The sequence below is a fragment of the Calonectris borealis genome, chromosome 7 (assembly GCF_964195595.1).
Source record: "Calonectris borealis chromosome 7, bCalBor7.hap1.2, whole genome shotgun sequence".
Classification (NCBI taxonomy): Eukaryota; Metazoa; Chordata; class Aves; order Procellariiformes; family Procellariidae; genus Calonectris; species Calonectris borealis.
The window spans coordinates 30,788,182-30,814,938 of NC_134318.1; the positions used below are offsets into that span (position 1 = coordinate 30,788,182).

Here is a 26,757-nt window from a genome sequence, read left to right on the forward strand (position 1 = left end):
GCACATTGGAATCAGGGCTTTAAGAAAGCCTGGAAATAAGGAAAACACAAGAATTTGAATCTCTGAAGAAAGAATCCAGGCTAAAGCCTAGAGGAAAACTGTTTTACTTCTAGAAGAGGTGGCCAAAAACAATCTCTAATGGTTGGGGTTGGCCTCTCTCTGTCTCTGCATCTGCATACTCTATGGCAGATAATACTGTAACAATGGCCATGGCATGGACCAAAAATCTGCTAATTGCCCTTCTGAAAAAGGATTTTATACTGATGTAACCCCTTCTGTTACATGAAAACACAGGAAATCAACAGCTCAATGGAGAAAATGTTGCTGAGCTTGTCAGACTGAGCTTTAAAGCATGGTGGGTTTATTTTGGTTTTTTTTTTAATTTATTTTAAATAACAAAGTTGCACTAAAACAACTAAGACTGCTGATGATCCTGGGCCACACCACTCACAAGCTCCATTTACTGCAGTGTGTGGCTGACCCTGGGAAATTCTAACTCCTGGCTAGGTAGACTTGTGCTGCCACTCTTAACCAGCTGCTTCTCAGACCTGTTCAATGCTGATTCAGCCCCAGCGATAACTGGAAGGTACAGTTATTAACTAAAGGTGTGCAGAGCATTCTGTGGGGCTGGAAGACATGTTGCCAAGGAAACAGTGGTGTTTTTATTATATGAATTCATAACTAGCTTTGGATTTCCTTACAGAGCCAGAGCAGATTAGAATATTAACAAGGAGGTGCCATTCCCTTAAACCAGGGAAAGGGGTTAAGCAGGAGGCTAAGTGGCGGTGGGTGGTTGCTGGAACTTGGCTGTGGATACCTGTAAAACAAGCAGGTAAAGAGGATTCCTCTAGCTGAATTGGAAATTCAGGAGATTTTTGGTTCAGCCAATAAGGGCAACATCTACCAGCAATATTTAGGGCTTGCCAGAAAACAGTTTTTTTTGAGCAGAGATATCCAAAATAATTATTTTGAATTCCTGTGGATTCATGTTCTCAGGAAGTCTGACATCCCTGGCATTATTCTGGAATAGTTATTCCACTTTATGTTCACATTGCATCTTATTCTGGAACAATTTCTACAGGCAGTCAGAAATCACAGGGATTCTTGCTATTGGGCTCTCTGTGCTAGGATCGCACTGGGCATATTCCTACTCTCAGAAACCCTGAGCATATTCTGCTCTCAGAAACATTTTGGGGGGAACTAGAAACAAAACAGACTTCACACTTTAGATTTTGTACAAGACTTCCTTTATTATAAATAAAGCTGCATGAGAAGATCTATACAAATTCAACAGTGTCCTGCTATAAAAGCAGCGGTTTGAGTACAGCATTGTCAATCAAGGAAGACCTTAGTTTGGAGAGTTTTGGTGTTACTGCCTATCTCAGCTGCATTGCCAAGATCTTCATACTACAGTTTTGTTCTGAGCTAACATATTACACACACACCCCCAATCCTAAAAAAAAGACAAGTAATAAATAAAACTATTTACTATGTAGGATCCTATGACAATTAACCCCTCAATGACCAGCAGCTAAGCTGTTACAGGTGGGTAAAGTCTCATTTCTTCACCACAGAGAAAACTTTGCAAAGGTTTTGCATTAAAAACATCTGGTGAACAAGCACCAAATCCTGCTGCTTGAATACTGGATAAAGTTTTGGATGTCTTTGCTGAAATACATATTTATACCCCCATAAGACCTGTATACAGAGCAGAGGGAGAGAAGCCATATTCTATGGTTGCCACATACTAAAGAGTGAGCTCCCAACAGCTCCCCTTAGAAGACATTCAGCTCCTGAACAACAATAATAACCTTAGACCAAGACATTTCCTAAAGGCAAATGGCTCCTGAGGCTATGTTGTAGATCAGTGGCTGCTATCAAGCCACGACTAATTCCATTGCTTTGACAGAGGCTATAATGAAATATTAAAACCACAAGTTGAGGGTGGAGGGAGTGGTTGGAAAGCAGCACAAGGCAATAGGAGTTCATCTGTTAAATTCACCTGGTTAGCAAATGGCCAGAACAGCCCTAAGACACAAGAAAGAGGTCCGGATCAGGCAGTTTACCCTTCCTTAGGACTTCTCACGGAGATACATGCATTACCAAAGAGATGTTGTGTGTTTGTTACTCACATGTCATATGCTGTTTGGTTTTAAAAGACATTATTCACTTTAAACCAGAAAACCCCACTTCCACCCCACCCTTTAAAGCTGCTTCCTATGAATGCCCAACCAGACTTCAATCAAGGCAGAACTAAACATGGGCAGCACTAAAAAGTCTTAGGACATTTTTACTGGCTGATGGAGCTGAACTGTCTTATAAACCTTTCTTCTGAAATGTGAGTGTGGCCTTTTACTGATAGGACTAGTACTTGGTGGGCAAAGATTTAATACAGGAGAGACAAGACAGTCCAAGGAATGATGTGCTTCATCATGGCCTCTTGTACCACTGCAGAGGTCTGATCCAGAGAAATGCTCTGTACCCACATCTCCTCTGATAGGACATGTATATACGTCTGGTATATATGCTGGTATATGGCTTACAAAGAAGATCTCTGCCTTGAGGCTTACTGGAGCACAGCTTATAATCACAGAGCACTTCTGCCCCCGGACAGGTATGAGTGGGTTCCCTCACAGCCTAAATACACAGCACAGACCTCTTAAAAGGTGCTTAGGGCAAAATGAGCATATTGCATGTAGGAAATTAAGCCAAGCAATTTGCTTTCAGGGGAATCAAATCCATAAATTACTTGGTTCAGCTCCAGCTTGGGTTCAACTAAACTCCATGGGAACACTTCAGGGTCAGTTTGGGCTTAAGAGAGAACAGACACACAAATACAGAAAATGAAGAACAAAAGATTCAATCCACTTATCAGTTTAGGTTCCCTTTGAGTCTGAGCAGCAGTGCTCGGAGCTGTGTAAAGACGAGTTTAGGCATGTTTACAAGCCCGTAGGACTGGTGTTACAAAGCTTTGTTCTGACGTTTTAACAGGGGAGTTACCTTATTCTGTTCAACAGCCTTTTCTTATCGTCCCCCAGCTCAACCTTATATAAAAGTTATTTTTTCAACCCTGAATGTCATTTCCTGAGAGACCTGGGTCACAAATTTGTTTCTGTTGTTTGGACAGTCTAAATTTAGACTCCTGACAGGAAACGGCAGAGAAAATTTTATTTCTCTCTGGCTGGGCTGGGAACACATTTAGAAGCAACTCTGACCACAACTGCTTCAGCATGACCTGCCTGCCAGCCGCCCATGCAAAGCTGGATCTGCTACAGGCACTGTGCAGTAAACCTGGGCAGGTAAAATGGCAAATTGCTTGGGTTTGCAAACAACTTACACAGCTCCCAATGTAGCCTCCAGGCTCCAGTATTCATCCACCCTCCCTGTACCTCTGCTTGTTGTGTCCCCTGAGATTGCTCCTGCCCTCTTTCCTACTGGGGAAGGCTTGCTTGGTTGTACTAATGAAAGCCAGGGGCTTACAGCACTTGTTAGCGTTAGCAATTAGTCCTGCCCTGTTGCTCTGCCAATGCTGGCAGTCTCCCAGGCACTCATTGCCAAGGGTGCTGAAGCAAGCACTGACGATCCAAGACTTTTTCCTACTGGCAATACCCACCAGCCTCTTCTCTCCTGTTTTGCTTCCTACCCCTTACTTTCTGCTCAGAAACCACCCTATAGCTGTGACAATAAAAGCCAAGGGGAGCAGCAAATTGAGCAAAGAGTTCCCTGTCCTCACCTGTGCTTTCTTATAAACCAGGTGTGGAAACAGGAGTTACAGCTTTCTCTGCCTTTGTGCATGAAATGTCCCTCACTGGTGGAGGGACAGACAAGAGCAGGCACCCAGGAGGTGGTGAAATGGTTTTTACCAGGAAAAGGGAGAAGAGGACACGTTTATGAAGAGTTTGCTTATCAACAGGCTGGATAATAAGACTCATGCTGTATGCTGTCCCTAGTAGTGATACAGGATTAAATCTTCTCTCTGATGCATGTGATAGAGAGGATTGATAAAAAGAGACCTGTGGAGTCATGGTAATATCATCCCTGATGGGTCTCACCACCCAGAACAACTACCTTCTTGTAAACAGGATCCAGAGAAGCCCTAGTGTAAAACATTGCAGGAAATCTTAGTAAGAAAATGGTAGGAAAGGCCCCTTAGCACTGGAGGCCAGGCCTCCAGGACCAGCACAAAGCAGATCTGCACTGAGGCCCTGGCTTGGATCCTGCACGAAGCACACGAAGGAGGGTAAGCAGCTACTGAGCCTCCTCCTCTAGCAAAGCCACCTCGCTGGGGCTGGGCGGCCCACTGGCACAGCACTAACATGCCGCTTCCTGAGGAGTTCAGGCATCTCTATTTCTGCACTGGGTTTTTTAGCACATGCCTCGAGATTCTCCCCTGACTTGAAAGCCTGCAGAAGCTGTCACTTCCCCATTGCACTCCCGGCTCAGCAAATTATGGTCTGCTAGCAGCAGCTCCTCAGAGCCTTATCAGAGCAGCAGTCTTAAAAGGATTGAGGAGATCCTATATGGAAGCAAACAGGTAGGTTTTGCCTGGTATCTGGGAGCAGAAGGGATGCAACACAGACCACAAGGCAGCTGCAGAGACAGCGCTGCCAAGCTCTGCTACATGTGCACCTCTTTCATGCCCTCCTCCTAACTCAGAGCCATCCTGCTGGCCTTGGCCTCATCAAAACCATGCTGGGAGAGTCACACTCTCATTTGGAGGGTGATTGTTCCCTCCTGCTACTATCCTTCGTTACAGGATAATTTTGGAGAACTACTTATTTTATGAAAGCAAAACCTGTAGCAGTCCTTTCTCTCTTGGCTGTTATCAGCCTTGCTGCCCCGAGGTAAGGAAAACAAATAAAGCAAAATGCCAGAACCCAGTAACAGTGTTTCTCTCTTTTATCTAAGGTAAAAAAAGGTTCCTGTCCATTTATCCATGGAAAATGGCCAGGAATATAACCCACTAGCCATGTTACCATGAAGAAAATGGAAGACTTGAATGAAATGGTCTGAAGACACAGACTCTGCTGCTTGGTCTGCTACATCCTTCCCAGGGAGAAGAAATGTGCAGGGTGCAAGGGTGTGTTTGAAGGACAGGACAAGCCATTTAAACTACTGCTGCAAGTCCTATCAAGAAGGCTTTTTTTTATAACTACAGTTACCTTTTGATTAAAGAGCTGTGGTTGATTTAAGGATTTCCATCCAGTCCAGATCTTGTGCATGACCCTCTGCCCCACATCAGCACCGAGTCTTGTGTTGCGCTTCCCATCGGTCGCAGAGCTCCTGCTATCTGCAAGCAGACAGGCTCCTGCGATCTCAAGATCCTGCCTCTGATTCCTCCACCCTTTTCTTATCTCCCCCTTCCAAAGGAAATGAAGTATTTGGCCACCATCACCGTTTGCATTGCAGGCATCTGAATAAATTAGTCATGTTTGTTGCTCACCACCACTGTAGCGTGACTGAGGCACAATAGAAAAATATATTCTTAGCTGCATAAAACCCAGCCAGCACACCAGTGGAGCAGAAACTTACTTCTATACGTCTTCCAGTTTCTCCCTATCCTCCCCCCATCCCCTCTCCCATACTGCAGAAACCACGGCCCAGGACCGGTTCAGCTGCAGACAAGAAGCTGTACTGGCAAAGTCAGTTGTCTCCAGGAGGCTTCGGAAAGCTGCCTTCTGGACTTGTGCTTAGAGAAACAAGTGTTTTCCTGCTGGCTTTGGTTAAAGGGATTCCTTATGGATCCCATTGGTGTGTGCAAGGGGGATGTGCACCGTATACTCATTTATCAGTGCAGACATGTTCCTGAGCATCTCGTGGAACGTGTCCACTGTCTTCCTGTAAACGTCCCTGTGTAGCACAAAGGGACGGAAAAGGTTGAGAGGCTCAGCCCTCTGGAATATGATTGGGAAACCCAGCTCTGCTGGTACCTTCCCATTGCCAATGAAGAAGTGGTAGAGCTTCTTCTCATGCAAACATTTCTCCAGGAATTTCAGCATGTCCTGTAGACGGGCCTCCAACTTCTCTGGGGCCCAGTCCTGACTGGGACGTGCCTGCAGGAGATGCAGCATCACGGTCTTCAGGTGGTAGTTGGTGAGCCCGCTTGGACCTGTGAGGCTGCACTGCTTCCCATGGAGGAAGGAGAGGATCTGAAGGCAGCTGACATGGCAGGCGTTAGCAGGCAGGGTTTTGGAGACCAGCTGGATGAACCTCCTCTCATACACTGCAAAGGTGAGAAACCAGTGAGTGCTGGAGGGGAGGTCTGCTGCCAGGCCCCTCCGAGGAAAATGGGAGATGAAGTAAACGTCAGAATTCTCGTACTGCACCACAGGGGTGAGGTTGAAGGCAATTGATTTCCCTGACCTAAATTTTATCTTCAGGGCTCCTGGCGAGTCCAGGAGGCTGAAGGAAAGGTCAAATTCGTACTTGTGGGAGATTCTGTTCCAGGCCTTGGTGACCGCGATCTGGAACCACTTCATGACTTGGTCGGCATCCAGATATTGAGTATTTTTGAAGCACAGGAGGTCTTCCATCTCACTGCTGGGCCTGGTAGTATTGGCTTCGCTATGGAGGAGGCACAGCATATCTTCCCCTAGTTTAGTCTTGTCACAGATGCAACCTGTCACATCCTCACCGGCCCTGCATACCTTGATAGTGCCGTAACCTTGTTCATCTGGGGGAAAAGAGTCGCCAGAGCACCAGGTCTGGGACCGGAAACAGTATGGCTCTGGGGGGGCAAAAGGCACTATCAGATCACAGACAAAAGGTTTACGCACTCTCCAATTCTCATACATGCTCCCCACACCCATGCAGTCCTCCACTTCCATGTCAGCATCCCGGTTACAAACACTCCTCAAGGCCTCCAGCAGGTCATCTGCAAAGCCTTCCACCATCTCCCGCATCCTGGCCATGTCCCCGGTAGTACCCAGGATGCGCTTCTCATAGAAGCCGGCCAAGACAGCCTTGTCAGGGAAGGTCACTCCTTTAAATGCTTTCCCCAGGACAGCCATGTCATCCTCTTCTCCTCCTGTGTCCTGCCAATTCCCTTCCTGGAAATCCTGCCTCCAGAGCTCGATCAGCAGGAAGATGACCATGGAAAGGGCAGTCCACATATCCCATCGGACCTTTTCCTCTTTGCTTTCCTCCACTACTTCTGCAGCCTTTTCCAGAGCCTTCTGTGTGGCTTCCTGGTCTGCGATTTCCTGCTCCAAGCGCAACTGCTCCAGCCGAAGGCTCTCCTCCCGCTCCTTCATCTTCTGGATGATTTCTTCTGCGTTCTCGGGGACAGTGCCATTCTCTTTAGGGAAGAGGAGTGGGTGGTTGACAATAGCTGTAATCACCACTAGGCACACCCGGAAGATTCCCACAGGCATGGCAGTTCCTTCCCTGGAAGAGAAAGAAAGGCAGAATGACCCACAATTCGGAGTATATTCCCTCATGAAGAAAAATGAGAGAAACTCCCCACTTGAATAAAAGCTTTGGCACCCTTTCTAGCCCTGAAAAAACTGCTTGAAGTCTAGAAGCTCCTAAGCGCATGCCTGTTTCTGCAAGTTACCAACCAAGCTTCCCGAAGAGACTTTATCAGCAGATAGTGAGGATGAAAGTGTCCTCTCATCAAATTAACTTTGAAGAACAGAACTGTGAAGGCGCTTGCTACTGTCAACCCACTGTGATGCTGCTGGGGCAGTGTTGGAGGGCATGTTCTTCCTCCCTCCTTTAAAGTTGTCAGGACAGAAAGGGAAAGAAGCAGGCAGGACCTCCCCAGATGTAGAAAAGAAGGGCTGGAGATGTCCACTGCTTTCCCTCAACATAAGGCTAATGTTACAGACCTGGCAATGGCATAGGCAGAGCTGTCCTGGCCACCTTCCATGTTATGCATGTCTGGGGACCCACACAGCCTGCTTGGATCAGAGCAACCTCCACTGCTGGTGCTGGTTATGTGCACCTGGGTGGGAACAACCCTGCATGGTTTTGTGCTTCTAAGCAGGCACTGGAGGCAAAACCCTTCCTGCCTTTCAGCACCATCAGGATCAGGCTGTGGCAAACCCTCCCGGCCCCCAGGATGCCTCATGACTGCAGTCCCCGGAAAAAGGGCAGAGACAAAAAGATTGCTAAACTGGAAAGGGTTTCTTTAACCCATTGGTTTTAAAAGCACTGGGTTGTTTATTTTTGGTGCTTACTTCACTATTAATCTGTGGAAGACACTAGTAAACACTATGGCTTTGATCTAAGCCATCTTCCCCAAGCTCCCCCTTAGCAGCTGTGCTTGCAGCCAGCTCTCTCCTATTTGAAGTGACCTCAGCATGGCTGTGAGGACACACCCCGGGTCTTGGTGTCACTGTGCTTGCCCCGGACAGCCGTGGTGCCAGCAACAGTCCCACATGTCACCCCTTGCACAGGCCCTTGGCATAACCGAGACTGCTATGCCGTTTTGGAGTTGCTTCGTGTGGTTACTGGCTCTGCTGCTCAGATTTCACACTTAATAAAGGTTTCCATGCCATGGGACTCATGATGAAAGAATTTAATTCCCAGCTTTCTGGGACATGGGCCCATTGCTGGGGCATCTGCCTGGTCCTGACGAGGTCTCCCAGAGGGCTGGACCAGAGGGTGCTCAGGCTAAAGCCTGGGCTCTTTCCTCCAAGGTGGCATTTCTGTTTCTTGAGAGCTAGCATCGCTATCAAGATCCCAAGTGCCTGCTCAGGGCAGGACAATCTGAGGTTGTCACCCACTGCTGAGATGTGGCAAGCTCACCAGTCCCTCTTTCTAGCAACATTACCCCTCAGTCCTAGCACAGGGAGATCAGAAGGACAAGACGGACAAGCAGGGGTATTTCTTCTTCCGGCTGGGACATTTTAATGCAGCACCTTTAATGCCTCAAAAGTGTGTTTGAGATAAAAGGGTTTCTGCTACTATCTATATCTGTCTATCCATAAAATACCTAATCAATCAAACCAGAAAGAGTAATCTCATTCCTAACAAACCAATTCAACCTGCTGCGGGAATTAGGCTGTTTCACAAAGAGCCAAGAGATGGTGAGGCACCGTGTGTGCACCGGGAGCTGAGGGCTGTAATTTTCTCCCCCTGCAATAGCTCCCTCCTGGTGTGTTTTGGTACCACAGCAACTCTGCTGTCCCAGCGTCTGGGCAGGAAGGAGACCATCTCTGGCAATCTCATTTATGCCTCCACAGGGCATGCAATAAAGATAGATCCATCCCGGTGGGCCTTGTTATCATTACTGCACAACAAACGGCTAGCTTTTGATTGCAGGAACCTAGGTTTCCTCGATGTGAGCACTTACTGTACATGGGAACTGTATCCTTCAGCATGCAATTATCTTTGCTTACAAGAGGGCTGGGACTGGAATAACAAGGGAAGGGAACAGGATTGAGATGCATTATCCAAGCAGCAAGAAAATTCACACGGTGCTCAGGATAACGCTAAGTGCCCCTCCCTGTGTAACATTTACTAACTACCCTTTTTTTAGATCCCATGTACATGCATAGGTGCATGTCCTTACACAGATATTGCTCTGGAGATGGTTTGCTGGCCTTTCTTGTCCTTTTTACATTTACATTAACTCTTTAATACATCTTTAATACATGAATTAAAGCTGAATTAATGCCCAAAGCTGGGTGTTCTAGTTATTCTGTGAGCTCTGTGCCTGGTCACATTTTAAAAATAAACTGGGGTCGCCCTGCATTGCAAAGGGCTTTATCAGTTTGCCGGGGCAGGGCAGGAAGCGCTGGCGAGTTCCTTTCCTTAGTGCTACGGTTTTGCAGACCACGTGTGCTTTCCAATCTTAAAAATAACATGGCCAAGGGCCAGGTGCCTCCTCTTGCAGTCTTGACCAGGACGACATTGCTGCTCTGCCCTGCTAGACCTCTGTGTCCCTGCAGATGAGATGTTTTACTACTACCGGATTACTACTTAGATGCATAAGGTTGAAAGAAGTCAGCTTCCTTAGGATCTTCTTGTATCCTTCAAGACTCTCCCATGCCCAGCTGCCAATGGGCACACCGCTTCCAGAGGTTACCTACCCCAAAGCTCTGCTAGCAGAAGGGGCTAGGCCAGACATCCCCAAGTCCATCACTGGCCGGCTCAGCTGAATTCATTCTGAGCCATGCTGACAGTCTAGGCTACCCCAGCTGATTTTGCAGGAGTAGGTTAGGAAGCATGCACACAGCCTTTCCCCCAGCAAACTCTACAGGCATCAACCTCTGGAAGAGAGTCAGGATGAAAACTGGAAGTGACAATATCTTCCAGTCACGTGAATTTGCAAGAGGCATGTCTGTTTTCAGCCTGAACAGAGGAATTTTTCATGGTCAAAACTGCCCTTTTGCTACTGTAGCTATGCACACCAGAAAGTGAAGCCAAACATTAATCCCAGTTAAGGCTTAAGGTTAATCATGCTCAGTGACCAAGGTGCCTGGCCTTGACAGCAGCAAGGGTGGTACGGGCAGAGCGTTCCCACATCTCGCCAGACTCAGCTTTCCTGGCTAATATGGAAAGACTAAATAATACAGGTGAAACCAGTAGCACTGCGTGCTGGGGCGGTCCAGCCTTCCCCATAACAAAGGCTGCTCTTTTCCCTTGCTTTTAACTTCAGCTCAAGCAATTTAAGTCTGATAAAAGTATTTATGCCTGCTCTGGCTGAGACGGCTTTTGTGTGGGGAAGAGGGAGAGAGTCCAAATGTTTCCAAGCTGGAGGCTAAGAAAGAGAAACATTATTGTTTCATCTATGCATCCAATTTAGCAACATTTCAAGCATGAGAGAAGAAAAAAAAAAGTATTAATGAGTTTTTAAACAGCAAGTTCCCAAAGTGATCTTCAACCTTTTCCAAACTTCTGGACCTGCCAGTTTTTTCCCATTCAAAACACAGACAGTGTCCAGGCTCGGTAACAGGCTTACATCTAACTACCTTCTGCTGACCCTCTTGCGGCAGTCCCGGGGCTCCAAAGACGCCCCTGAGGGAGGGCACTGTGGTCCTCGTGGCATCGCAGGCAGGCCACGTCTGGGAGCCTGCCCTCACCCTGCTCCAGGGCTGGGGCGTTCCGGGGGTGAGAGAGCAGAGACCCCACTTCTTGTGCTCCCGGGCACAAAGCAGGGAAAGGAGCAGCGAGGCCGAGGAAAGCTGCTCAGGGAAGGGAGGAGGGCCAGGAGCAAGCAGGTACGTGGAGCCCCAATGTCTCCATGCAAAGCTCCATCTCTGCTCGCTGCCCAGCGCGTTTGCTGCATGTTCAAACCCGACCCTAGCACCAGAATTAGTTTCCTTCCAGGCTTTTCTGTGGCATTCACTGCTTCAGTGACTGGGTGCTTCACCGATTTTAAGGTTTACGACCGCTTTGAACAACCCTGGGAAGTGAGGGGGCAGGCACCGTCCCACTCTCCAGCTGGGGAGCCAGGGATCGTAGAGATAAAAGCAGCTGATCGTTCTGCCGCACAATTAGAAACAATGATCAGCTGCATCCTGCAGCACTTGGTATGTTCAAAGGCTTCACCAAGAGCCCCTGCAGCCTCCACCCTCAGCTCCCAGGCAAGTTAGGCCTCATCCTTTCAAGCCCAAAGCAGCCTCCCTGGCTGGAGGATCACGATCAGCCCCACAGCAGGTGCTGGATGATGCGGGGAGCCCCAAGAGGGGAAGGGGAAAGACGAAACTGCTATCATGCAGTTCAGGTTGGTGCCATGAAGCCACATGCAGAAGGAGGCCAGCTCTCACACTAAGCTGATCTGAAAGCCCTTCGCTGCCCAACCCAGTAATGTTTGTTTCACCCGCTCGCCGGGAGCACGGTTACAGGTAACATGTGGCAAGGAAAGGGAAGCAGCACATGAAGCTCACAGGTGCGTAAAACCTTTGCACAGCCAGGCAGCGGCTTGCCTAAGGTCAAGCGATGGCTGGAGAGCACCCTCTGCATGGGGACTTTGAGAGCTGGCTGAAATCCTCTTGCATACACATCATAAAAACCAAGGGGTGAGTATGCCCAGAGAGACTTGCCCCAAAACTGCCACTGGAAAAGACTCTTCTCCTTTGCCACATTTGGGCAGCACCAGCCACGTCAAAGGCTGGAGAGGAAATGGGCTGGAGCTCTGAAAATGGTCCCTCAGGTGAGATCTGACTCACCAGCCATGTTCAGCCCCTTGGCATTGGAGCAAAGGCAGAGTTGCAGCTCCTCACCAGCACAAATGCAGACCTCTAAGCTGAAAAACTGGTGCCGAGCTCTGCAAATCAGCACTTGCTGTGCCTGCATCTCTGCAGTAACTGTCTCCATATCACCTGTGCTACCTGGGTCCCTGCACAAGTGGCCTTGAAGGAAAATCATCTGCAGATACTATTGCAAGACAATATAAAAATAGCCATCGGACTGTTTCCTGACCGTAGTCAGCCCTGAAGAGAATAGTGCTTGCAGTGCACACTAGTGTAAGCAGATTTGCTTAGTGGTGTTTTATGTGGCATGGGGGTAGAGCTCGGCTCCACCTTCAGCTTCTGCCTTGAAGACCTCCTCCTCACCTGGGAGCATCACAGAGCTCATCTGGTGTTTGGGTGGGCCAACCGGGGACAGCCACTGCCCTGCAGCAGTGTGTGCTCTCCCCCTTCCCACCAGCCACCCTGCCACAGGGGATTTCCCTGTATGAGCAGCGAAGTCCTTGGCAGAGACGATGATGCTCGAAGCCATAACAATGTCCTGTTCCTTCCAGCTAAAATGTGCTCAACTTCTGATGTCCCCAAGCCTTTCCTCACGCCCTTTTCCAGAGCAGCTTCAGATCCTTTTGCCTCCTGCTCAGGCTGGCAGAGGAAAAGAAAGAGATTTAAAAGGCAGCTTGCAACTTGCCTCTGTAGGCTGCTCATGTGCTCTGAGCCCAGACAACTCTCCATCTTCTCTGAAGACACAGGAGAATATTTCCCTTTCATTAACGGTCCCTTTCTTTCCTCAAGAGTTCCTCATACAGCTAAATTTTTTCTACCTTCTATTCCCTTACATTTTGAATCATGGGAAGCAAAACACACTCTGGCTGGTGTTCAGCAATAAACCAGACAGGAGTGAGCTGAAGCTTTGGTTCTGAAATTAGAAAAACCCAAGTCAAGCCACTGAATGCCGTTCAGTAATGCACTGGAATACGCCAAGACGTCATTTACGACACACTCGATTGCTTCCTGCGATTTAGCTGACACAAAAGGCAGTGAATAGGTGGCTGCCACATTGTGTTTTGCTTTGGTAGGCTGCAAGAAAAGAGGCGATTCGAAGAGATGATAGAAACTACAGCTGGTTGAGAGCTTTTTTCATTGAAAGTTGCCAAGTTTTTGAAACCAGAAGTTTCATGGGAATAAATATGACTTCTGAGACTTTTTTGGGAAAGGTCCTTGAGGTCTGGAAAGGACTCCGCTGCTTGTTTTGACTGGAGAGATTAACAGCCCAGAATGGCCACTAACCTGCACTTGGGACTTTCTCACTGGGAAGATGTGAATCTCAAGCTCAGGGGTTTCAGGCCCAGCCCAGCCGTACTCCCTCATAGCTGAGCTTCTGGGAGTTCCATGATTCCTCCCCTTGCTGTAACAGAAAACAAACTGCCTTTTGGCCCTTTGAGTGTATAGTCTGAAAATGCTTCTGCTGCATTTATGAAGACCTAGACAAGACAAAAAGTTTGCTGAAAGCCCTTTATAATGCACTATGTCCTCCAATTTGCAAATACCATTGCCACCTCTGCAGGTCTTCAGAGGTATGCCCGGCTGCAGCAGAAAGAAATTACGTTTCCTCTTACTGGGGACTACAAGCTCTGAATTGTAAGAAACATGCACAATGAAAGAGAAATGGGAATTGCAGAGGTGCATGTCAGTATTACTGTTCTTGCCAAAAACTTGGAAAGATGCACTTTATTTAGTCAGCCCCACGACATGCTGCTGTTTTTCCACCATCTCCCCACCAACGTTTACAGAGCAGTCGAAAGGCCTTTGCTGGCTCAGGACAGATGGTGAGGGCAGTTTTCCTTCCAGCTGCTACAATAGGAATAGACACGTGCTAGATGGATGGATGTTCATGGAAAAAGGGAGCACTACTCTGTACCACTACAGAGAGCAATACCTTTGTGAAGATATCAGTCTGGTCTCTGCCATTATCTGCTGTGAATTTGTTGTTCAAATTTTGCCTCTTCTGCCATGACAAGAATGAGAAAATTTTCAGGTTTTTATTTTATATGCACATATTTAAAAAACAGGGCACATGTCTATACCCTTATAGTCTGATCACTTACTTGGGATGACAGAAACTTCTGTTGAAGGCTCTCCTCCAATTCAGGAGGGAGTAACAGTCCTCTAAGCTTTGGCCTCCTTCCCGGCCCCCGAGGTTGCTGCCCTCATCCCTTGACTGCTTTCAGGTCAATGCTCTGCTCTGCAGGTTTGACCTGGGCTTTCACAGGACTTGAGGAATTGGTTTTGCCAGGACTTCACTCAAACCTGTCTTGTTCTTGAGACCATTTTTAGTGAAGAAGTATTTTCTTGGGTGGGCAGTGGAGGAGTCCCATTTTGGTGAAGAATTTCAGACCAGAAGCGAGTGAGGTTTCCTCCCAGGTCAGCACCACGTTTGTTGGGGCCCGCGGGTTATCCAGCACCCCAGAGTGATGGACGCTGCCAGCTAAGCCAACTCCTAGGAGACATCATGCCGAAACACTGCATCTCAAACTAGAGTTTCCATGTTCACTTGAGTCAGCAAGGTGGGGCTGTGGCATCAGGTGGGGCTGGCGAGGCGCTGGACCCTCAGGGGGGCTGGAGGGCCCTTACAGCTGAGGCAAATGCTCAGAGCTCACATACTGAAACACACCCCAGGGTGACTAAGGGTTTATTGCACCAGTCTACCCTTCCCACCCCACTGCATGCATTAGCACGTGTGATCCTGCCTAGCTTTCACCTGGCACAGGCAGCAAGAGCCCAGAGGCTCAGATGAGGATCCTCAGCTGGTTTCTGCCCTCCAGGACAAAGACCCCACTGCTGCAGTGAGAACACGTCCCCAGACCCATACAGAGCCACGAAGATCCCCCACTTCCCACTCCACCATCAGCTTTGACAGCACCCAGCACAGCCCACCCAGAGATCACGCAGCACGGGACAGCCAGGAGAGACTCCTGCTCTCCCATCTCTTGAGCACACAGTCAGCTGCAGCACACACAGCCCAGCCAGGAAAATTGGGAGCCACAAAAACGCAATACAGAGGCCGAGTGGCACCAACTTGTGCTGTTCTTTCACCCCCTATGAATTAAGCTTGCGTGCAGGATGTTGATGTGATGAGTTACCGACAGGGACAGAACAGTTCCAGCCACAGCAGCTATAACTTATGCTCTGACTTGTGTTCTTGAGCATTAAATTAGTGCTACAGACAAAGTACCAAATTCCAGTTGCCAGCAGTCGCAGTTGGTTCAGCACGGACTAGTGGGATCAGGCTCTGTCTTTGGCTCTTTACCAAAGCCACCAGTGGAAAGGACTGAATGCACCAACACATGAGGTCTGGATGTTGAGAGTGGTACCACAACCATGTTTAAAACCAGAACAAGCCAGCTGGCCTGCTCAGGACTACACAAGATAGGTACGGCAGAGCAACTTCCTTCCAAAACATGCCTGGAAGCCCCACCCCAGATTAGCTGCTTGGCCATAGGACAGCAGCTGGACAAGGTCACTTGCCTGGTAACCATTGTTTTGCTGTTTGATTAAGAACATGTTAGCCTTTCGTAACATCGGTGGACATCCTGTCCTGAGCCTACTGCAGTGCCAACAGGGTCAGTCGCACAGCCCGAGCCGGACATCCTGCCCAACAGGTCTGCTGTGGACTTTCGGAAGCAATATTTTCCTCCCGGGGTCAGCAGATCAGGTATTTCCAAGGAAATGCTGATGCTCATCCTGTGTACAGGACTTGGTAGCCCTCCCTTCCCACGGACAGGCAGATTCAGGGTGGATAAGCATGTGAGCGGCACTGGCATTGCTCTGGCGGCAGACGCCACTGTGCGGCTCCAGGTCCAAGCAAGGAGTGATTTTGCCAGCATCTCTCCAAGGAGAGGAGTGCTTGACTTGCCCTGGGAAGGACATGGAGCCTCTCTCATGTCTTACAGTCATTCACTACCTTTGCCATCGGGAAGCTTTCTCTCATGCCTCACTAACTGCCCCTTGCTGCAGTTTGAACCCCTAACTTTGCAGTAGCTGCTGTGGGTGAAAGTAGGACAGATTGTTTCTTTTCTTCTTGCAGTAGCACTCAAGATGTTCAGAGGTCCTGCCTCCTGCCTCAGCTTTCTCTGCGCACAGATGCATTTGCAAGATGTTGCCATAAAATCTCATGGCCCCCTTTCCCCCAAAGCTTAGACAGTCCAAAGTTTTCTTTCTGGCTCAAAAGGAGTTATTTGCCTTCTAGGGCTCTTTTCCAAAACCCAAAGAGATGTGGCACCTGTTAGATTTTCAGTTTCAGCAGCAAGTGGGGGATTTATCTGGGTATTTCTAAGTCACTATTTCTCAGTGCATACAGGTATCATATCTCTGACCAGAACATGATTTGCACCCCCTCTTCCTGCCCCAGAAGCTGGCAGCCACCATCAAGGACAGCTGTAATAACTGCTAAATAAACGCAGAACCACGTCATGCCCCCAAAGCACTCACTGTTTACTCACTGGACCCAAGAGGGGGTGCCCATGGAGACCAGGAGACAAAGCTAACAGCGTGAGGAGTGTGTTACTCAGCGTCCTGCCCGTTGCCTAAATGTGTTTTTTTGCTTTTTGACTGTGCAAGCCAGCTCAGCTCTTGTCAGCAAACAGCACGTGGGCAGTCTGTGCAGTGCCTCGGGTTCCCCCTGCTACGGTCGAGAGGGGTTTTACAAATTGGAACATAGTGCTGGCTGCGAGGGAGGCAGGAGAGGAAAGGTAGGAAGTGTGCATGTGGCTCCCACCCACGTACTGAGCTGTTGTGGTAGGGTCCCGGCCAGGAACAGCTTGGCTTTTTAAGCCAAATAAATATTGTCTGTTAATTGTGAGGAAAACAATTGAGTAGACTGAAATTCTGTGGTTTGGGTTTTTTTCGTTGTTTGTTTGGGTGGTTTTTTTTTGTTTGTTTTTGGGGTTTTCTTTTTTAGGAAAAGAAAAGACACACACCAAGAAATAGAAAAGAAGGTTGGCTTACCAACCTCGCCAGCTCCCTCCCCCTCAAGCCTAAACGTGATGGGAGCCTGGGCAATAGCTGGTCGTTCCCTTGCACAATCTTTCATCAGCGCAGATGGACACAAAACCCCCCGCTGCTTTACCAAAAGCCTGATAGTGTCAACCACAATGTATGGAGGAATGTCACTGCACAGATGCTCTCTGGCCTCCACCTGGTGCTCATGCTGGGACCCACTCTGGCTGTCACCCTCTCAGCCACACGACCTCCCTTTGCACGTGCAGGCAGCCATGGCTCATTGATCCCACCTGGCAGTCACCTCAGGGAAAGGTGGTGAGAATACAAAAAGGGTTCAATTGCCGAGATGTTTGTTTAAATTTGCCCTCCTTTTCCCCACTTAATTCTAAACAAGGTGGATGAAATCACATCGGTGGTGTTAAATAAGGCAGCGGTTACTCTGACTCTCCATCACAGTCTTGACTCAGTGACAAAGTCACACTCCTATGTCAGGAGACCCGCAGGCCCAAATATCTGCTTAAACAGGACTCGAAATCACTGGATGGGATTGGAGGTCTGTGTAATATTGGACTATTGTTTTGCTAACTAGATACAGCTGTTTGTATTCAAACAGCTGGGGAGGAACAGTATTTAGAAGCTGGCTATTGTAGCCAAAACGTCACCACAGAAATGAAAAGCAATGCTTTATTCCATTGCCTGAAATCCCAGCTTTTTTATAAAACACAATATAGTTCCTTAAATAAAATAAATAAATAAAAAAGCAGGCTGTGAAAGCCCCTGCAGGGATGGGTAGAGGGTGTGGAAGGAGGAGAGAGCAAAAAAGAGCACTTTTACTGCAATGCCCCGTTTCCTTGACTCTCACTAGGATGACTCCCTGATCTAAGCAGAGGCACTCCACATTGCACACCAGCATCTGCAGAAAGAATCAGGCCTTCTTACTCCATTACCTGGTGGCTCTAGAAAAGAACAGGAGAAACAACACAAAGTTTTGGGAAGCAGTAAGCCCAGTCTTGGCTCGCTAGTCATAAATGTAAAAACTGCCAAGAGACACGCACGCACACAAATATGTTGGCTGCAGAGTACTGCTGGCTAACCCTGCTTTTCAAAATGAGTTTGAATAAATAAAAATCAGAAGAAAAAAGCAAAGCCATACAAGAAAACAAACTGCCCCACTTCTGTACAATATTTCTGTGAAGCTCATCCTTTCAGCACCTGTGGCCACCAACTCAGAGCCATTTTCACCCAAGGGAATGACCAGCCTATTGCCACATGCACCCATATTTAATAATTTTAACGTGCTCTTTGCTCAGTCCCCTCTGCTTACCAACAAAAGAAAATATCTTTAAGCTCTTTTTTTCCTTGAAGAGTTTGTAAACTGAATGCTGGGAAGAAAAACTCTGAAAAAAATCAATGGGATAAGAGCGATGTAACATGCACTGCTGTAGCAAAAGTACCAAACACACGTTAAGGCTGTGAAGCCACGTGGTTTTCATTTGGGATGTGTGGGGTGAACACATACGCTTGCTTCCTTTATAACATAAGCACAACAAAGGCAGGCTTTGTTTGAAAGCCAAGGGACAGCCTCTCCGCACACTTAAAGGCTAAGTTACAACGTAATGGGAACTGTGAGTCATAGCTGTGGGGCCCCTGCTCATAGGCACAAAAATCCCCTCTGCTGCATCAGGCAAGGAGCTTAGCTTAGCAAGGAGCAAAGACAGTTTCCAGCCCCCCTGAAAGCGTCCAGGACTAGCAGCAAATACAAGGCTGAGCTGAGAGCACGTGTTGTGGATGACTTATGATGCAAACACGTCCCTTTCAGCCAACGTTTCTTCCTGTAACTCTTTCAGAGCTTGAGATCATAACCCTGCACTCGTTCCAAGAGCATGAAGCAGCTATGGCTCAACAAGGAGGTAGGATGGACATCAGCCAAGCACTTTCAGACTGTGTTTTGACTTCGGCTGCGGAAAAGCGTAGCCATGATACTTAGACTGAGCATAGCCAGCTCGCGAGGTAGGACCGCAATAGCGCTCTATGTCCTTGAGTCACCTAGTGTGCCAGATAATTTATGTCACCGTCTGTTACAGTAGGGAAGGGTCAGCTGATGGATTCCAGCTACCCAAAATACAGAAACCCATCTCATCCTTGCCCCTACTAGCCTGGAAGAAAAAGATAAGGCTCTTCTTCAATTATCATGAATGGGTTGCAATCTGCAGTGCAGAAATCGTTGTGCTGCAGAAAATCCAAGTGTTTTCTCTCACATTTCCAACAGTCCCAAGGTATTTGGTTGCTAAATCTCCAGAGGTCTTTAGAAATCAAACTCTCATCTGAAACCAGTGGCAGTCAGGTACCTGAACATTCAGGAGGAAATAGCTTAGGATCTAAGCATTTTGGGAGCAGATACACACACAAGCACAAGTCCCTCTGGGAAGCACTATACTGTGAACATCAAGTGTCACAGTTTAAGCTTGAGAACGCCTCCTTAGCTCCATCTCTGGTATGTATTAATATTCTACAAGAGCTTAAAAAATAGGGAAAAAAAGAGGTCTGAAAAAGCAATACAGTCTCCCGCCTCTGCCTACACTGCGCCTGGATGGTTTCTGGCAAGTCTTTGTCTACTTTGTTCTGAAAAGCTTCCAGCAAATCTCCATCTCTGCCTCCCAAGGCAGTCTAGACTACTGCTTAACTACCTCTACCCGTAGGAAAGTCTCCTTATCACTGCATGTGCTTTCTCCAAAACCAGCTGTAAGCCCTGCCAGGATTCTGGCACATACAGGCGGTATCTCGTCTTAGGGAGCTACTTCCCTCCCTGCGGGCAGCGTGGGAATAGTTTGCTCCAACTCCTCATCAGGTGCTCACCGAGCATTACCAAATCCTCTGCAATTTGGAAGAACTGAAAGCAAGGCACTCTGAGGCTGATTTTCATTGTTTTCCTTTCGGTTTGGCTGCAAACTCTACCTTCTCAATTGATGGCGCCCAACATCCCTTGAGGCAACCCAGAGAAAGATACAGTTGGTTACACAGGTGGCTTAGCTGATGCCTTATAGCTAATGTCACTTTCCTGCTCAGGTGCAAGAACCTTCTCTACGTGCTCTTCACCCTGGTTTCGAAGGCAAAGGAACAGTATGTTCTCCTTTGCCAGACAACAGAAATAACCATATGAATCGGAGACTGTGCCTAACGGGGCTTAAATTCTGCAACAGTTGGCCTCAATGGTCCTCATCCTTGCCAACACCATGCTTGGTTTTTCCAAGCCACATGCATGGCAGTGGGGTGCGTCAGATGTTTTCCCTGTAAATGCTAGAAAAGCTTCTCTGCCTTGAGGCAAATATCACTGATATAAATAATGTGCTAGATCAGCCAGAAAAACCTGCCTCTGGAAGAGGGATAATAATGAAAGACGGTGGGGGGAAAGGAAAAAGAGAAAGAGCTTCATTTACACACAGGAGGATGGCAAGGGGCCAGCTCTCACAGCTTTGATTGGGGCTGGTTGAAGGAGCATGCCAGGGAACGCTGTGAGCTGAGCTTTGCTAGAGCAGAGCAGCCGTTTGAACTGACTGGGGTGGGAAGAGGGGACAGACAAACACAGAGGCAGATCCAGAATAAATAAGAAAAAGAAAAAAATCACGTGGAGTACATGAAGTAACAGGTACTCAGAGCTGTAGCAGGACATTGTGGCAGCCAGGACTTCTGCTCTGGTGGTTCCCTCTGCCATCAGCTCCATCAGCTCCAGTTCTTCCCTTCCCACCACTGCTACCCACAGAGCCTCCTGCCACACGCTCGCAGAGCAGCACTGCCAGACGTCCGAGTTTCACCCGACAGTTCTGCTTTCAGCACATTTTTCAGGGGTTTTTGTACAAACATGAAAACTCTATGCATTGCTGGCTTGTAAAAGCCACTATTTCCCTTCAATCCGGCTGCCTCTGCTATCACCCCGATCATCAGGAGGTTACCCAGGCACTTCCAGGCCTTTGCTCTCCCTCTAACACCTGGAAGAGGGGGGATCTAGTGCTTTCCCAACCTGGGTAAGGTACCTCTGGCAAGTTCTCCTGCATAGCAGGAAATGCAGCAGTAGCTGCTGTCAGCAAAGCTTGGACCTGTTGGTTGCTTTCTGCCATCACTCTCTGACCAGACCCCAACTGTACCAAGCAGTCAGATAAAAGCAATTTTATATTGAATGCCAAAAGAGAGAGGCTTTTAACACTGATCATCTAAACTGAAGCCATTTCCAAATGAAACCTTCACAATTTGCTACTTTTGCTTTGCAAGTGCTGTCTGACCCTCGCTGCTGGGAATGTTTACTAAACTATGAGCCACACCACTTTCCTTCCGGCATTTCTGCTGCAAGGCTTAGGATCTCCTAGTGAGAGCCCATCAAGAAGCCTTTTTAAATCACATCAAATCTGGAAGGAAGAATGACCCCGGAGCACTTACCTGCTACACGACTTTGCAGGTGCTCATTAAACTTCACATTACTACTATCACCGTGACGCAGAGAAGACGATATTCAGTCACCCACCGCTGAAGCACAGCCAGGAAGTCTGCAAAACACAAAGAGAATGAATGAGGAAGTTCAAGGCAGAAGATGGGTACATAATGCAGTTATCTAAATTGGGGATTGATTAAAAGAGAGATTAACTCGCCCTCTTACCTAATAAAATGATCATAAAAGCTCAAGAGACCAGAACTAATCAGCTCTAAAGTGATCAGGGAAGAGTTAAAACGCTGCTTCTCCCTTGGGAAAGCGTGCAAATCACTCCGCTGGTCTGTCAGGGTTGCAGACATATCGGCAAGCGAGGACCTCCCTCCCTTGACTCCATCCTCACCCACCAGCCCTCTCCTTTTAAAATGGTCAAATAGCAGCTGCATAAGTGCAAGGACTAGGACAGTTTTGTCCGGGATTGGTATGTCTCGGAAAAGGCATCTAGCTGCTGTAAGCAGCTTGCGAGGGTTTAGAGAGCTAATGTGAGAAACAGAAAACACAGGAGAAGAGGCAGGAAATAAGTCTAAGAGCATACAGGAAGATGTGAAACACAGAACCGCAAAAGATAAAATACCATATTTTAGGAGAGAGAAGTTAAGAAATTCTAGGTGAAACAGGAAACAAAGCGAAGTCCTCCGAGCAGAAGCAGGAGTGGATGGGCCCGACAAGCTGGTTGCAGGCAGATAAAGGAGATGTTGCCCAGCTGCACACAAGCAGGCTGGGGAACAGGAATCCACCGCCCTCATTACCAGCCACGATCACCACTTCAAACCCTCTGTCTTGATCCAAAGGATGATAAAATCATGAACAGCCCTTCCGTGGGCTGAGCTGGGCTTTGGATCTGGGTCCTTTAAGGGCTCGGTATTAGGTTGACGCATCCTTGCTCTCCTGAACCCCTTCACTTTGGCAGCCGTTGGGGAGGGGATGGCTCAACCCTCCCTCCTCCCACATACCTGCTCTGACCAGACAGCGTGTACAGTTTCACTTCTCTGTTTTTGTCTTCAACTGTGAGGGCAAATTGGGCAAACGGGCTCTGCCCTGACCTCCCAGCACCTTGCAGCCTGCAGAGCTGCTTGTGCCAGTACCAGCAGCAGCAGCACAGACTGCCGAGCACAGGAGCAAGACCCTCCCAATCCCAAAAGGGCTGGATCCACGCTGTAATGTCCCAGTGGATGTTTGTTAGCCCTCAGGGCCTGCAATGCCTGGTCGCATGGTGGCTCAGGGCCACAGCAGGTACAGCAGGCGCTTCTGCTTGGAGGAAAGGAGCTCTGAAGTGCCGTGCAGGAAACTGCTGCTACGGGACTTACATGCTCTCACTTGTTAAAATAATTTTTAAATCTCAAAAGAGAGAGTTTAAGTCAGGGTTTCCCTCTACTATATGTGTAGAGATGTTAGAGAGACCTTGACTGAACCTTAGGGGGTGGTCTAAGGTCACTACAAGAAGGTCCCTCTCAGCAGTGGGTGCGTCTGCGCTGCATCCTCACACGCCAGCACAAACCTCCTCTCGCTCCCTTGGAGACAGTCCGAGCAACACAGCAGAGTGTTTGTTGTGGGTCAGCCCTATACAAGAACCTCCTCTCCACACCAGAAATCAAACCGGCCTCTGCTCCAATGAAGCTCAGCAGCTAGTCTGGCCTTCAGGTTATGGCAGTAAAACCTGTTTGTTTTGCTGAACCGCCAGTCAAGGTTGGCTCAGCCAAATTCACATGGCCCACGTGTGCGTGGAAATCAAAACAAGCTAAAAAAAGAGCCCTGTTGCAGCTGCACCCCGGGGCCAGTTCTCCATCCCTCAAGCTGCTTGGAGCTTGGCTACCCACCTCCCTTCCTATTGCTCACGCTGAGGGGGAAATGGGCAGAAGGTTTTGCTTACACAGCTGAGCCACATCCCTGCAAAACCTGGAATTCATGGCCGGGCACACAACGATGCTGCGCAGCGCATATCCTGGCCACACTCCCTCCCTCCTGCCCGAAAACCAGAGTCTCTACCTCTCTCCACCACCCAGCAATTACATGTACTGATGGAAAGTATGCTGCCTGGCAGCAAACCTTCCTTTTCACAGTGTAAATAGATTATAATAACACTTGGGAGAGAAAGAGCTGGCCCACTCAACAGCCCATTTTAAAGGGGATCTGAGGGAAGAAGCCAGGAGCTTTTTTCAGCTCCCTTCTCCATTGCACCATTGCTATGGATTGCAATTGCAATTCTGTGGAGCAGAGCGCACAGGACAGGACAGCACAGGACAGCAGGGAGACTCATGCAGACTCTTCATGGATCTCATGATCAGTATCAGTGTATCAGTGTATCAGTGCTCCCCAAAACAAATGCTTCTTAATGTTCACCTTGTTGACAGAGGCTGAATTTAAGTTAAATTTTGCCAGGACAGTTGTTTTAGAGGGGATGCAGATGTGGCAGGAGAAAGCAATACAACTAGAAAAATAAACCAATCCTTTTGCTGTGTACCCGTTGCACTCTAAGCTATTGGGGAAGAAAAAAAAAAAATCGTACGCCACAATACAATCCACTAAGTGCATTTCCTGATATCGTACTATCTGCATTAATTCATTTGCAGGCAAGCTCCAGGATACTGAAACAACAGTCAGCAGGTAGACAGTTGCAAAAGCCAGCCTAAAATTTCCTTATGAAAACCATACAGTTTTGCTTAAAAAACAAACTCAAGAAATTAGTTAGATCAGCTCATGGAACACCAGTGTTAGATTTCTGCAGGTCAGATTCCCTCCCTTTGGTACTCCTTGCCACATAAGAAGGATCACAAGCACTGGCATCTCTCTGAGACCACCATACAGCAGAGGCACACAGGAGCCCTTATTGCCATGGAGAGAACCAACAAAAACCAAAAGGGGAGCAGGACATGCAGCTTTGGTGGCCCTAGTCGTCAGACGGCCCGAAACAATCACTCAGGAAAAGCAAAGTCTCCCAATCCCCAACCAAGGCTATTTAGTCTGACTTGGGGGGGGGGGGGGGGGGGGGGGAGAAAAAAGGAAAAAAAAAGGCTGTTCTTAGTATATTGTAATGCTCCAAGCAACAAAAAGAGGAAGACAGTTAGGTGGGGAGGGGCCACCGCCTGAGCTCTTGATAAACAGGTACAACGCCTTTGGTGTGCACAAGTCACTTCTCCCTTGCAGTTGCCGCTGGTGCAAACACAGATCACTGTGTTCTGCACACCCGAGTCATGCAAAAAAAAAAAAAGTGTCATCCCCAACTGGGAGCCAAGCAGCCCTTAGGGCTGATCCCAATACTCTCTGGGCTCTGGCTCTCTGACCTTTTGCAAATCAATTCACCTTTCTCCACATCTGTGTGTGTATTAAGTGTGTCTCCACACTTAATATGCGTATTTCCCATGTGGGAGCAGCGTGAAGCATCTATTGTGCTGAAAACAAGATCGAAGTGAAGGTTTTAAGTTTCCATTCCTAATTTCTATGCACTGTTTTTCCTCAAGGACTGAAGAAACCCCTTTCAAGTATATTAAGGAAAACTGGGACATCTATGAAGGTAGACTGAGTCACTTTAGTCAGAGGTGCAGAAGAGCATTACCATCATCACCAAAAGAAACTCAAAAACCTCACAAAACCAACCATGCTGCACTACAGCTGCTCTTCTGCCCAAGTGCTGCTTGCCTGGCAGCTCAGGTCCTTGCCTGGCAGCTCACAGCAAACACTCATGCCTGAAGGGGATGCGCTGGGTATGGTTTAGGCCTTCAGCACTCATTAAAAACACGTTAATAGTAATGTTCGCTTAGAGACACTGCTGGAGCTCATCTTGCCTGACCACATAACAGACACCAACAGCAACATGTCCTATTTTCCTGAAGGATTTTAATGTGGCAGTTCCCAAGAGAACTGCTTCAGTGGGAGATTACCAAGTTGAAGATGCAAAGGCCACTAAGGCTCTGGTTCTGCGTGTCAGTTTTACAGCTCATTACTTCCAGTATCCAGTCCTGACTCACTCTGATTTGAGCTACAAATATCTACTGGCCATCTTCAAAAAGATGCCCACACACGAACAACAGCTCTACGAAAAACATCCTTCTCTCTGTACTCATTAAGAGAGACATACTGTATCTCAGAAGAAAGGCAAAAAAGTTTTGTAACAAGCTAAGCCCAAGCCACGTGATACTGAACACGCAGCAAAGCTCAATGATGCTTTTTGCATGGACTGTACATGCCCAAGACCACCACTGGCCTAAGGACCCCCCCGTGCTGTCAGCACCAGCAAAAATAGGTGGCTGCGAGGTCTCTATTCAGCATGACTCGATCCCGCTGAGGTTCCCCACACGCACCACCGAAGGGGGCTGCAGCCAGTCCTCCTGCAGCTCACGGGGCCCCTGAAAGGAGGCTGCCTTCTGCTCCTTGCGCTTGGCTCCTGCCTGGGCTGCTGGGAGAGGAAAGCCGAAAGATCTGCAGAAACTTTGGTGGGCACGGTAATCTGCCTCAGGGGCCTGATGCCCGAACACCCACCGAGACGAACCACTTACGCACGAAGAAAGCACAAAATGCAAAAGTTACTCCGTAACGAGAAACGGGAGAAAGTCACACCAACACGACCTGTTGCAGGCAGACACCGGCACCCGCCGCTCCTCGTCCTGCCGCTTTGCTCTCCAAAACCGCGGCAAACACGGGCAAAGCCCTTCCCACGGCGGCAGCGCGGGGAACGGGACAAATCTCCCCCCCTCCCCCCGATCCGCCCCCCCGCCGTGTCCTCAGGGTCCCCGCAGCCCCGGACGAGACTTACCGGGCCGGGCCGGGGCTCCGCCGGGGCCGCCGCTCCCCGCGGAAGGTCCGCGCAGAGCGGCGGGTGTCGGGGCGGCGGCGGCCGCTCCCCGGGGCGGCGGGGCGTCCCGCAGCGCGGCGGCTCCGCTCGGCGAGGTGCAGGCGAGTCCGCCCAGCCCGGCCGGAGCGGGTTTCCTCTTCTCTTCGTGGTGGTTTTTTTTGTTTCTCTCCTCCTTCAAACCACCCCCGCCAGCCCTAGGAGCCGAGCCATCCTCCGGCAGGCTGCAGTTTGCTCTCTGAGCTCCCTCCCGGCTCCCCCATTAGCTTCCCAGATGGTTTTGTACTGAGGGCACCGGGGACGGAGAGGAAATGCGCTCATTTTGCTTCTCGGATGTATTCTGACCTCCTGGT

General features: G+C 48.6%; 1 protein-coding gene across 2 annotated transcripts; it reads right to left on the reverse strand.

The window, feature by feature from the left end:
- Positions 1–396: 396 nt before the first annotated feature.
- On the reverse strand, positions 397–26,757 carry ITPRIP (inositol 1,4,5-trisphosphate receptor interacting protein). Of its 2 annotated transcripts, none has more exons than XM_075154997.1 (3): positions 26,369–26,757; positions 21,570–21,676; positions 397–7,386 (listed from the first exon to the last, which is right to left on the reverse strand). In XM_075154997.1, the coding sequence occupies exon 3, from the start codon at positions 7,371–7,373 to the stop codon at positions 5,724–5,726; it is 1,650 nt and encodes a 549-aa protein (XP_075011098.1). In that variant the 5' UTR covers positions 7,374–7,386; positions 21,570–21,676; positions 26,369–26,757; the 3' UTR covers positions 397–5,723. The 2 variants fall into 2 exon arrangements, with proteins under 2 accessions (XP_075011098.1, XP_075011097.1); XM_075154996.1 differs by lacking the exon at positions 26,369–26,757 and adding an exon at positions 21,787–22,159.

Excerpts from the sequence above, each read along its gene's own strand:
- ITPRIP (XM_075154997.1), bottom strand. The coding sequence starts at position 7,373 with ATGCCTGTGGGAATCTTCCGGGTGTGCCTAGTGGTGATTACAGCTATT.